Source organism: Eschrichtius robustus, chromosome 16 (assembly GCF_028021215.1).
Source record: "Eschrichtius robustus isolate mEscRob2 chromosome 16, mEscRob2.pri, whole genome shotgun sequence".
Lineage (NCBI taxonomy): Eukaryota > Metazoa > Chordata > Mammalia > Artiodactyla > Eschrichtiidae > Eschrichtius > Eschrichtius robustus.
The window spans coordinates 62455876-62468151 of NC_090839.1; the positions used below are offsets into that span (position 1 = coordinate 62455876).

At 43.5% G+C, this 12276-nt stretch overlaps 1 protein-coding gene across 2 annotated transcripts in view; it reads right to left on the bottom strand.

Moving 5' to 3' along the window:
- Nucleotides 1-8716: 8716 nt before the first annotated feature.
- GRIN2A (glutamate ionotropic receptor NMDA type subunit 2A) overlaps nt 8717-12276 on the bottom strand; it is a 365558-nt gene continuing 361998 nt past the window's right edge. Inside the window, exons 12-13 of one of the 2 annotated variants that reach the window (XM_068566046.1) lie at nt 9344-10516; nt 8980-9000 (exon numbers count right to left, since the gene is read on the bottom strand). In XM_068566046.1, the coding sequence (XP_068422147.1) occupies nt 8980-9000; nt 9344-10516 (1194 nt within the window). Of the gene's footprint in view, nt 10517-12276 lie in introns of both variants that reach the window. The other variant, XM_068566045.1, reaches the window with a different exon arrangement.

Consider the following 12276-nt stretch of genomic DNA (forward strand, 5'->3'; position numbering starts at 1 on the left):
TTATTCTTGACCTAATTTCTTATTTGAAAAAAATAAATAATTGACATCCTTTCCCAGGGAAAAATTTGAGAAACGTAAATGTTACAAGTGCCACTTTCATCTTCCCAAATCCATCAGGATTTTCAAAGATGATCACCTGAATTTGACCCAAAATAGTCATCTGAATCTTTAATTTCTACCCTGAACATTTACTTAATGGTCATGGCCTCAGAGCTGTGTCTACAAACCTTATAAACTAAAGATTAAAAAAAAAATAGATTTGAAAAGTCAATACTGTTCATTTGTTTGAATTAGCTTAACTGAGAATAGAAATAATTCAGTAAGTCTTAGATGGCTAATGTAAAAACCTCGGTCGAATTCAAAAGCCTATGATTGTTCTTCATGGAAAAATTGACAATGTTTTTATATTTCTGGACCTTCACTATTTGCTCAGCTATCAATAGTCTTTGATTCGAGCCCTTTAAAAGCTTGAAACAGCAAAATGTCAGATCAATGAGAAGCATTTAAAATGTCAAAGACAAACTTATGTTTGCCGGAGAACAATTAACCTTATTAATTTAAAAGGCAGCTGTGGTATTGGCTACTTGTTATATTAATATCCTTTTGAAGGCTCATCTTAAATCTTTCCCAAAGGTGTGAGAGAGAATTAACTGGAAGAGGTTATGACCCAGGGCTACTGCTTATGAGGAATGTTCTCAGAATTGCAAAAACACAAACTCATCGTTTCACAAATGTAGTAGATAAGAGGGATTTATGAGTGATAATCTGTTTGGTCTTGTTTGTTTCTATGTACTGCTGACACTTTTTTGGAGGAGGTTAATCTGAGAAATGACTCCATTTTCAACAGTTTGGCTCCTGCTCCCTGGAGAGTTGTGTGCTTTGAAATACAGCCCCAGTGAAGAGATACCACTGGCCAAATTGCTCTTTTGAGTGTTCCAGTTTCTGCAAAGCTCAGCATCCCTGGGAGAATGTTGTCATGCACTTGTAGACCCAACAGGATTTCAAAATAGCTATTAAATAATAATAACCTTTCTGCCTTAAGAGACTTTACTGCCAGCTTGAAAGATGTAAAGGGCTAGAGAATTTCTCAGGGACTAGGACAACCCTACATTAGGTTAAATGACCCTCCAGAGGGATGTAATCACAGAACCTCCCCTGAAAACATTCCTTCAAACCCCACTCAGTTTCCTCATCTATAAAATGGTCCTAATGTGCCCCACCTCACAGTAAATGAAATGCCAGGAGAGAGAGGTGTGGCTTAGAACACGGGAGCGGGGTTCAAGGAAGGACTGCATCATTGCCTCGGGGTCATCGCCTACACAGACTACACACTACATCATTTTAGGCTCCTAGAAAGCCTGGTGGAAATACTCCAATTCGACATTCTTTAGTGAGATAAACCAAACAAGCATTCAGTGGTGCAACAGTTATCTTGATGTCAATAACCAGGAAAGTATCTCTAAGACAATTTGAAAAACATAGAACAGACTAAGAAGGGGAAAAAAATCTTAATAGCTGCCCCTCAGTCATACTTGATTACCAAACTCTTGATCATTTATGCAAAAACTTTATTTCCAATTCCCTGTCACACCTCCGAACCTCATTCCGTCTGCTTGGCAAAGACAAGCAACAGGAGGGTGCAGAGAGCATGCCCTTTCTGAAAATGGGCCACAATGTTTAGGAGAGCTTTGATGGGGGCCACAAGGCAGTGTGTGTGTGTGTGTGTGTGTGTGTGTGTGTGTGTGTGTGTGCGTGCAACCGCACATATGTGAGAGCATATTATTTGCATATGTTTAATGGAATTATCCCTGATGTCTACTAAGAAAGAGAAGAGATATTAGGAAGGGGATATTTAAGATTAGGCACATGCTAAGTAGAGAAAATAACTCCCCAGGAACCAAAAAAGTAAGTGCTGAGTGCAAGCATTCAGGGGAGAGACACACACAGCATTCAAGTCTCAGAAGGGACCACGAACAGAGGTGGGGTCCCGCGAGTTTTCAACACACCCCAAACCAGACGACGAGGGGTAGGACACCAACCACCTTCCTCACCACACAGGCTGAAACTCAAGCAATAGCCCCAGGGACCTCAAAACAGAATCTCTCTTTTCCTGACTTCCATTCTGACCTCCCTGGAGGAGATCAGGCACTTTGAGACTATGCCTAATATTACAGATTTATTAGCAGATTCTGTGGCTGATGAGGCTGAAACCAATCTGAGCCTGTTTCCTTATCTGTAAAGTGGGAGCAATCATACTTAACATCCTTAAGGTTATTTTGAGGATTGCATTCTAGGACACGCCTAGAATACAGTCTACGCTCAATGTAGATATATTTTGATATTTCCAAATTCAGGTGCTGAACCAAGGCGTGTCCTTGGGATGAACAGAGAATCCAACGTTCCAGTAACGTACAGAATAGGATGGACAGAGAAAAAATAAGCTCCCTCTCCACCCCACCATCTTTCTGAAACACACCTTGACCCCTTTTGCCATCTCCTTGTCCCATCTTCTCTCCAGGCACCTGATGTGTTCTCTTTTGCCAGCCACAACACGAGGCACTTGGGACTCAACAGGAATTCTCTCTACTTCCCTCCCTGATACATTTATACCCTGAACTATCCAAAGTATTCTTCACAAGTCAAAAACAAAACCAAACAAAAAAAGGTTTCAGAAAATAGTCTTTTTACATCATGGTCTATTTCCCAATCCTTTGAGGATTTTTTTCCACAACCTTTTCTTAAAGCACATGTCATAAAGCAGAGCTGGGAGGAGGCATGATTTGGCAACGGTTGGAGAACTGAATGGAACCAGATCCAAGGCTGCCTGTGCAAAAAACCGAGAAGGGCAAGTTTGTTCACCTGATCAGGTGCTCCTGGGTTCCCTAAGTACTGTCTTTGAAGGTTGAAATAATCAAGGGCATCTCCAGGAACAACAACTAGATTCTCTAAAGTTACCTGGGAGTGAGCCTAGGGAAGGGATTGTCTGTCTGTCTGTCTGTTTGAGCATGGAATCAGATAAAATTTTTATCTCCTGACACAAACTTTATTTATCATTTCCAGTTTTTTCATGTAGTCTATGTTTGCATTTCATGGGTCCTCAGCTATCTTTTGCATTAGGGAACTGAAGTTCTAGACCATACACTACTTATGGGAAGAGACTGTACTTTCTAGTCCCTTCGCAGCTCCCCAATCCCAAATTGTCCTTAAAAGGAGAGTGGATACTCAGTCAGGTTCCATCAGCTAATCAGCGAGTGTCCTTTGTTCATCCCTGGCTCATGAGAAATATAACAATATTATTATCGCAGTGATCACTGCCAGCTTTCAACCTTGGTTTGAGGTTTTAAACGATATCCCTTATCAACTCTTCCCAGGGAATAGGTAGGTCCCTGAAAAAAAAAGTTTCTCTTCTCCAGGACTCTGAAGCAGGAGGTTTTGGGGAGCTTAAAGGAAAACCAAATTCAGAGAGGGATGCATGGGTCTGTATAAGGCAAGAGGCAAAGATAGCCAGGTCAGTTCTCTTAGGTTCTCTGGCTCTGATCCCAGAGGTACTCAGGGGAGAACTCCTGTGAGAAACCTAGGAACGAGATAGCCTGGAAAGGGGGACCAAGCTAGGAATTGGACCAGGAAGTCTCGGGTTCTAGACCTGACAACCTGACAATCTTATACAGATGACTACCGCCCCTTTGGAATGTCATTTTCTCTTAATTTTCCCATCTCCCTTCCCCTCCCCCCAAACCTTGGTGTAGTTCTCTAAGTTCTGGGCAGGCACCTTTAGCTGATACTATACTGAGTACTTCCGGGCACAGAAAGAGTGTGGGTGGGGGAAGAGGAGAAGGAGTTTAAACAGGAAATGTGCCCTTTGGTGGGTTTACAGAAATCACATGCATGCCCTTATCACAGCACTGTCTTCCAGAGCGAAAGTGAGCAGAATACATCCCACACCCCTAACCCCAGATATTTTTTTTTTTAATAAGGGGCCAAGAACTCCAACACCCAAATCCCACTTGGGCGCCATGATCCTCCCTAGAACTGAGATAATTAAAAAAAAAAACAACAGTGCCCTCTTTACATAAATATCATCCCATCAATAACCAGAATGGGTTTTCCATGTGTTAATATCATTCTCACCATTTAAATTTTAACATAAACTTTACATTATATACAATTTTACTTGGATAATACACTTACTTGTGAATTGTAGTAACCAAGCATGTATATTATATACACGTGTACATGAGCATTTACATTCACAGGATAAGTGCATTTGATCACCTCCGATCTCTACCAAGTGGCAAGCTGACCTCCTCTGATACAATAAGATATGAACAAAGAATAATGTAAAGGGATTGAATGGAAAAGGGCAACTGCACATTGGGAGAACTTTTCAAGTAGAGACCCCCACATAACCTCTCATTAAGCACTTGCAACCCTGTTTACCAGGAGAAGATGGGGTATCCAGAAAGGTCTAGTTTTATCTCAAGTGAAAATAAACACTGCTTTTCAAATGAAAATTGCCTTTAAGTCATATTAAATACCAACCACTGAGTTTAGCTTTCACCTATTCAGTTTTGGTTTCTGTTGGTGTGGGTCTTTCCCTTGAAGTCCAATTAATGTCTACTCTAGCTGTGCTTAATACAAACAGGCTCTATTTCAGAAACAACTCATGTCCCCCTTTTAAGAATTCATACACAACAGTTATGCACAAAGAAACAGTACAGGGTTTGCATAAAGTTAATGAATATATTCAGCTCTTCTGAAAGATATTTAGGTTTCTCAACTTAGTATTTATTTAGGTCTTAAACCGCAAGGGATTTCAGTGCAAGCTATTTATTTATATGACAAGTGATTATTAAGGCTGCACTTTTTAAGTTTAAAGGAGATAAATTTTTAATCACCATTTAATTAACACCAACTTTTTTTTCCTTTTTCATTAGCAATTCCATCTGCAAAGAATTCGGGGCATTTGTCATTTCCTGAGAAGGACACAGAATATTAAATACACATCAGTGGTAGACATATCAAATAGAATAAACAATGTATGACTGCGTGGCTGCCGTGGATCCTTTGACTAATTAACTGCCTTGGCTAGAGTCCCATTTAAGTGAAACTATTTCATTTGTAAACAAGGTGTAATTTTCTTTTTTCTCCCCTGAAAATAGGCGTGAATTGATTTGACTGATTTTGCTGCAACGGGTGAATTTTAATGCTTTCATCAGAGAACCTACGTATGAGCACTTCTCAGGCACCTTCTGAAACAGGGAAGAGAAAACCGAGTACAATCCATGAGACAGTGCTGGCTACAAACATGCAGTGAGATTTGCAAAGGACACAAGAGTAATGAGTAGGGTGATTATAATCCGGCACCTCTCATGGAAGCCTCGCTGGCAGAAAAGTAGACCCACTGGTGACCTGCCCTCTCAGAGCATTAAAACTAGAGGTGGCCTAAGAACCTGCAGGTGTTAAGGATAACGGAAACAATTTTCCAGAAACCCAAAGGTTTCCCAGAGTAGAATTCACATCCTAGAAGACTCTCCTCATACACAGAATATTTTAAGTTGGTTTCATGTGCATACTGTTACCTATCTGAGGACTAGTTGGGTCCTTCTCAAGGAGAGAAAACCATTTGGAGTTAATGCAATATCATTACGGATGCCAGTTCCGACTTGAGTCAGAGGAAACTCCGGCACACATTTGGGTTCGGAGATTCTGGATCCTTGGCATCAACAAATCTAAGGACTCAGAGCCTAGACGTGTCAGAGGAACCCTCTGTAATGAACCCACAGTTCAGGGCCTCCTGTGTAATTCTTATCACCTCCTGTACTGTAGGTGTGATTTCCTGTTGGATGTTATATTCCTGCTACTCTTTCTCAAAGAACTGAAATGACTTGGATTACCTCTGAATAGCTCTCCCTACAAAATAAATAAAAAAAAAAAAAAAAACATCACTATCTTTCACTTGGAAAGGGACCATCCCATCAATGGTCAATTGTCTTAAGTTTGGGATCATCACTACTAAGAGTCAGTGAATTTGTGGAGGAAGGAAATGGTATTTATTACACAGCATCCAATCCTATTTATTTTTTTAAAAACACTTTAGGTATTAAAGGAAGTGTATACTTTTTTTCACTACATTACTGTCGGTTCTTCCCAAAGCCACGTTTTTAGTTTCTATACCCAGAGAGGCATGGGGTTAATAGCAGAACTAATGCTGTTATTAGAAGAAGGGTTTTTGATCTATGGGATAATTCCAAGTGTAATTCTCACTCTCCCTGGAGATCTCTGCCATATTTGGCAGCTCCCTGGTTTGGAGGACACTGGAGGAAGACAGACAGCCTCTTTAGACTGGCGATGTACTGCTGTTCTGTATTCTGGGGAGACCTTTCGATTCACTTCATGTCAAGACATGCCAGTCTTGTGAGGAAATGGAGGTGATCCTGGCTGGGGCTGTATAGTTCTAGAATGGAGTGGAAGGGCAAAGGGCAAAGTAAATTCTAAAAAATGATACGGTCACAGGTGTGTCTAAGATTAGAAACTGGGGGGACTATTCCGGGTCTTTCAATCTAGGCTTCTCCATTGTTGGGTCTTGAGGCAGTAAAGGTGCAACATCCAAGAAATAAAATGCAACATTCAAGTGCGTTCGTCTTCAGCACCTAGTTGGCCCCTTCTGCCTTTCAACCTCAAAGACTTTCTCACCCACTGCCTCCCTCTACCTCTCTACCACTGACCCTGAACTTTACGGCAACCACTTTTCATCCTTATAGGAATATTGTAGGTCAGGTGCACTTTCTCAAAGAGGGAGCCGCTCAGTGAATCCTCAAGCTCTAAGAGAATTATTCCTGGCACCTGCCCACTCATGGGAAAGCATTGCCTACAAAACAGAACACAGCATGACTAAAAGAAACAGGATAACTTTTCAACTTGCCATTCTGTCCCCTCCTCCGGGAACCCCGAGCAAAATGCAGGAGGAAACCAGGAAATGGTCCGGCTCGTTTACATTAGCCTAGGGCTTCTGTAACATGACACCGTAACAGACCCAGGTGCCCTGCAAAATGGGTGGTTACTTAGCCCAAGCATTTCAGGGATATTCATGTATTTAAAACACGCTAATTATTAGATTAGAACTATATAAAGTGTTCAATTAATATTGCTGTGGGTTTTATCATATTTAATTTTTAAACTAGAAAATTCTTGTCTGATGAAGTGTCATAACAACTGCCTTAATTTTGGGGGGCACGTTGCACGTACCAGGAGGCACTGTGCTAAGAGCGTCTCACGCATAAAGATTCCCTACCCTTCCCCCAAGGTTTACAAAATGAGTATCATCTCATATCATTTACGCACAGGTTTGAGTAGATTGAGAATGGAGGTGACTCGGAAATGACAAATGCTTTGAGGAATTTTTCATCTCCCGTTGGTGCTAGTGAGGCAGTTTGCCTCCAATAGAGTGACTATTTCAGAAGAGAGAAATCGCTTGTCCCACTAAAGTTTATCCACAATTTGGAGGCTGCTCGGGGTAGATGCATGAGTGTCTCTCATGTTTTGAAGGCTTTTGATTTAAGGAGGTTGGGGGTGGGGACGAGTGTCCAGCTGAATTTCAGGACGTTAAGGAAGATAACCCTACAGTCACGCTGGCCTTCAGCAGACGGATGGCTTTTTACTTCTTAAGGACCACAGTACACATATGGCTGCTGGCACATGCCACCACATTCACCACACTGGGAACAGCAACACACAATGAAACGCCACCATGGTGATTCGGGGACTGAACGAGTGATGGTTACTCTTGCGGGGGAAGGGTAACAGATACTATACAACCCTGAGTCATCACCGGAAGGGGGGAAATGCAAACTTACGTACACAGGAGTCTTCGGGATAAACTACAACGGCCGCTGTGTCATAGACAGGAGATCCACACTTACACGATATTGAAGATACAAATGTGTGAGTTTATGCAGCTCTGAACAAGACCATCGAAGCCAAGGGTGAGAGAGTGTCTGTGAAATACACAAATCGACATCCAAAGGGATCCTTGTAGCTCTCTGCCTGAGGGCCCATCTGGCCTTTTACTCCAGATGTGTCTTGGAAATGGACTGCAGTGAAGCTAGCAGAGTGACCACAAACACACTGATTTGCTACTCTTTGGGGGAGCCTGGAGTTCTGGGGTTGGGCCGGGGCTGTGATGGAAGGCATAACAATAAAGCTGGACCAGTTATAAATCCAAACTTCCTAATCTCTTGCACATGTCAATCTCGCTACAGTGCAGATGCATTCTTGTTCTGTCTGTGTCAGATTTACATGCATACCATATTGCTTATTCTGTATTAGAGAAACCATTAGGCATTTCTGATGAGGAAATTACATGGTGGACTGGTCTTAATGGAATCTGGAATATAGAAAATCATCCCATCACCATCGGCATCCAATGCGTCATTATTGCCAACATACCTAGCGGGCATGTCCAGGAGACTTGCCCTTTTATTGGTTGATTTTTGGTTAAGGACTCACCTATCTGGTATCTGCCGTGCTCAGCACACACCTCACAAGACTCCTTGAGTGGAAGACTATGGCATGGAGCCATGTGCAAAAGAACCAACAGAAAAATACCTTCCTAAATCCTCTTCCTCTTTGCAGGGCACTACTGGACATCCAACATTTATCCTCCGGAACGTTGGCCATTACCTATGTTTCCCTATAGATAAAACATTAATGGAAGGTTTTAAACATCGGATTCAATACTAGGCATTTTCTTGTACACGCGTCTATTGCTGCAGGAATTCAAAACCCTGGGGGCAGAGTACATTTTATTCTTATTTGCAGCATAAGGCATAACATGCTCCGAAATATACACATCGCTGTGGCCTCTACTGTCCCTGGAACAGTATGATGCCGTCGACCTCAAGGACGATCGGAGATAGCTGTCATTCACCGCCTGGGATGGCAGCGAGTGTTTATAAGGGTCCGAGGGGCACCTCCCAATAACTAAGCGTTGGTCATCCCCGTAGGAGTGCAGGAAAGGGTTATCGGAGGTGTGGTCTGGCAAGAGAGACTTGCTCCGTTTGCTGACCTCCAGACCCTGGGGGAAAAGGGAGCCTTTGTTCCCCGAGAGTTTGCTTGAGGGGACACTAAAGAGACTCCCGTACAAGTTTCCCTCCAGAAGCCGCTCCCTGTCCTTGAGGCTTATGCTCCGGGAGGGCCTGCTAAGGTCCGCCTCCCTGGGACTGTCGAGGATGTTATCGTAGGAGTGCTGCCGGCTAATCCTCAGCTTGTTCTTTTGGAACTGGAGGGCGCTGTTCCGTGGCCAGCCCTGCTGGTACACCTCCTCCTGGGAAGCTGGGTTACCTGTCTCCTGAAGCATCTGGTCTTCGTCGATGTCATAGAGGTGCCCCATCCGCAGGCAGGCGTCGCATTTGAAGGGGGACCTCACGGTGAAGTGGCCTGAATAGGTGGGCAGGTTCGACAGGCAGCTCCTGCAGTGCGTGGAGTTCTGCCGGTACCGGTCGCTGCCCTCGCTGTGCGGGGAACTCTTGTCTTTCAAGGTGAAGTGCCTGGAGTAGAGTTTGTACTGGTCATTGTTGGGGAGCCCATCTTCATTGTGCAGGGGGGTCCTGTTCATGGGCAGTGTGGAGTCCCCCTTGCGGAAACTGTCACCGTGGTCCTGGTAGACACTGGAGAAGTCCACGTTCTTGGGAAGGGCCATGTTTTCGACGAACTGGGGAGGGTCGAGGTGGAAAGTGGGCTCCTTCTCCCCATCAATGGTGTAGATCTTGTCCCTGGGGGAGCTCGCTTTGGTCTTCAGGTAGGAGCGCTCGACCTCGCTGCAGTCCTTGGGGTATTTGGAGGCCACTGACCTTTTGAAGTTGTCCTTGGCCTTGTGGTTCTTACCGTTGTCAGGCTCCTGGTGGCACGTGGCCCGGCTCGAAGTTTCTGAGATGTCCGAGTGGGCCACCTCTTCTGGAAGGTACCTGGGACTCTTTAGGGAGTAGCTCCTGTTCTCCACGGTTCCCTCATCCCTCTGGGAGACTGGGTTCTGGGTCAGCGAGTCTTGGCGTAGAGAGTCCATGGATTTCTTCCAAAGCTGCCGGGGCCTGGAGTTCCCTTTGGGTTCCGTGCTCACGGCCACCTCCACCGTGTTAGGGTTAGACTCATTGAGAGTCAGGGGGTGCTGGCCCTGGAACACGTAGTTGTTGAGGTTATCCTTGTGCCTGTTGGCCACGAAGGTTTGCAGTTCGTTCATGTTGTCCCCAAAAATGCTGTCTTTCCCCTGAAAGGACCTGTTGTCTGAATATATCAAGTTTCCCTTATCTGAAACCATGTCCATGATGAGGGATCCTCTTTGAATGAACTCAGCAGCTCTTTTGGGGGAATCCATTCTTGAGGAGTTCATGTTGGACAAGTTGGAAATGTTTTTGGCTGACCGAAGGAGTTTTAACATGTTGCTCTGGGATCCGGTCAGATTGAAGTCTGGAGACTTCTTCTTTTCTTCAATGTGCACCCCGTGAATGCAGCTATAAATGCCCTGTGGGGAGGAGCACAAAACGCCATCAGCAGCAGCTAGGACATGAACCCATTTCACGCCTGAACTGTACCTGCAGAGGTGAGCATGACCTTCTTATAGGAGTCCTGGAGAAACAGTGAAATCCAATCTGAATCCTGATAATGTTTCTTAAATGTATGAGACCAGTGGCAAAGCATCAGGCTTATCTTGTCGCTCTGGCGCTTTTAGATTATCTGATTTATTTAGATTATCAAGATTATCTTATACTTTTGCCAATAGTCATACATGGAGTTCGAGAAAAAATATCCACTAATCCTCATACAACTATGAGGGTCTCAGCATCTCCAAACTGGCACGTAAGGATTTGATTGACCCTCCCAACACCCCGGTCACCAACCCTTACTTTTATTAAAGTTTCCCAGGATCACCTTTGGACTTTGGATACCAGAGAGTCAGCTATTGACAAACAAACTGAGTCAGCATACAAGGATCACCAATCATTGATTCCTTTGGGGAATTACTGCTACCCCTACACTGAAGCTATCAATTTAAGCATGAGACCCAATATTTATCTGACGGAAATAAAAACACTAAAAAAATATACATGCACCGCAATGTTCATCACACCATTATTTACAGTAGCCAAGATATGGAAGCAACTGAAGTGTCCATCGATAGAGGAATAGAAAAGAAGATGTGGTAGGTACACACAGACACACAGACACACAATGGAATAGTACTCAGCCATAAAAAAGAATGAAATCTTGCCATTTGTGACAACATAGATGGACCTAGAGGGTACTATGCTGAGATAAGTCAGACAGAGAAAGACAAATACCATATGATTTCACTTATATGTGGAATCTAAAGCCGAAACAAATGAACAGCCGAAACAAAACAAAAGCAGGTTCAATAGAAACAGAGAACAAACTGGTAGTTGCCAGAGGGGAGGGGGTTAGACGGATGGGTGAATCCGGTGAAGGGGATTAAGAGGTAAAATCTTCAGCTTTAAGATAAATAAGTCATGGGGATATAATGTACGGTATAGAAAATATAGTCAACAACATTCTAATAACTTTGTATGTGATAGATGGTAACTAAAGTTATTATGGTGATTATTTCATAATGTATAAAAATACCGAATCACTATGTAGTACACCTGATATACAATATTGTAAGCCAATTATACTTCAATTTAAAACCTCTGGAACATCGTCTCTCCCAGCTCCACCCCCCAGACATAAAGAAGAAGAAGACCTGAGACCCATGTGTGGTCAGTCAGACATTTTTTGGAGGAATAGACATAGATGGTGGGATAAAAAGACATCATATGGCTTGAACCCCTGGAGCTCCCTTCTTGGACTTTTCACTTACCCACTCAATATATATATATATTCTTTGTGTTTTGGTTGTGTGAGAATTTGTTGAGCACAGTTAAGAGTTTTAGTTAACTAAGAAGAGTGGAGAGTCCTGAGGACACGGTGATGCTGCATTTAAATCCACCCAGGGAACTGAGTGACGGAGGGACTCGGGGGCAGCTCAGATATAAGCACCCCCATCCATACATCTCTTGTTTTCCACTCCACCTTCCTCCTGTCTTAAAAATAACTGCTTACTTTTACTTGAAAGTAACTCAGGGGCGGAGCTCTTGACTCATTCTACAATAGGCAAAAGAGCATCAGTGGTACTGTGATTTGCGCTCCTCCCTTCCCCACTCCTGCCCCCAGATTTTGGCCGCGGTACCTAAAGGGAACAACGCGGTCCAGGCTGCAGGATTTGAC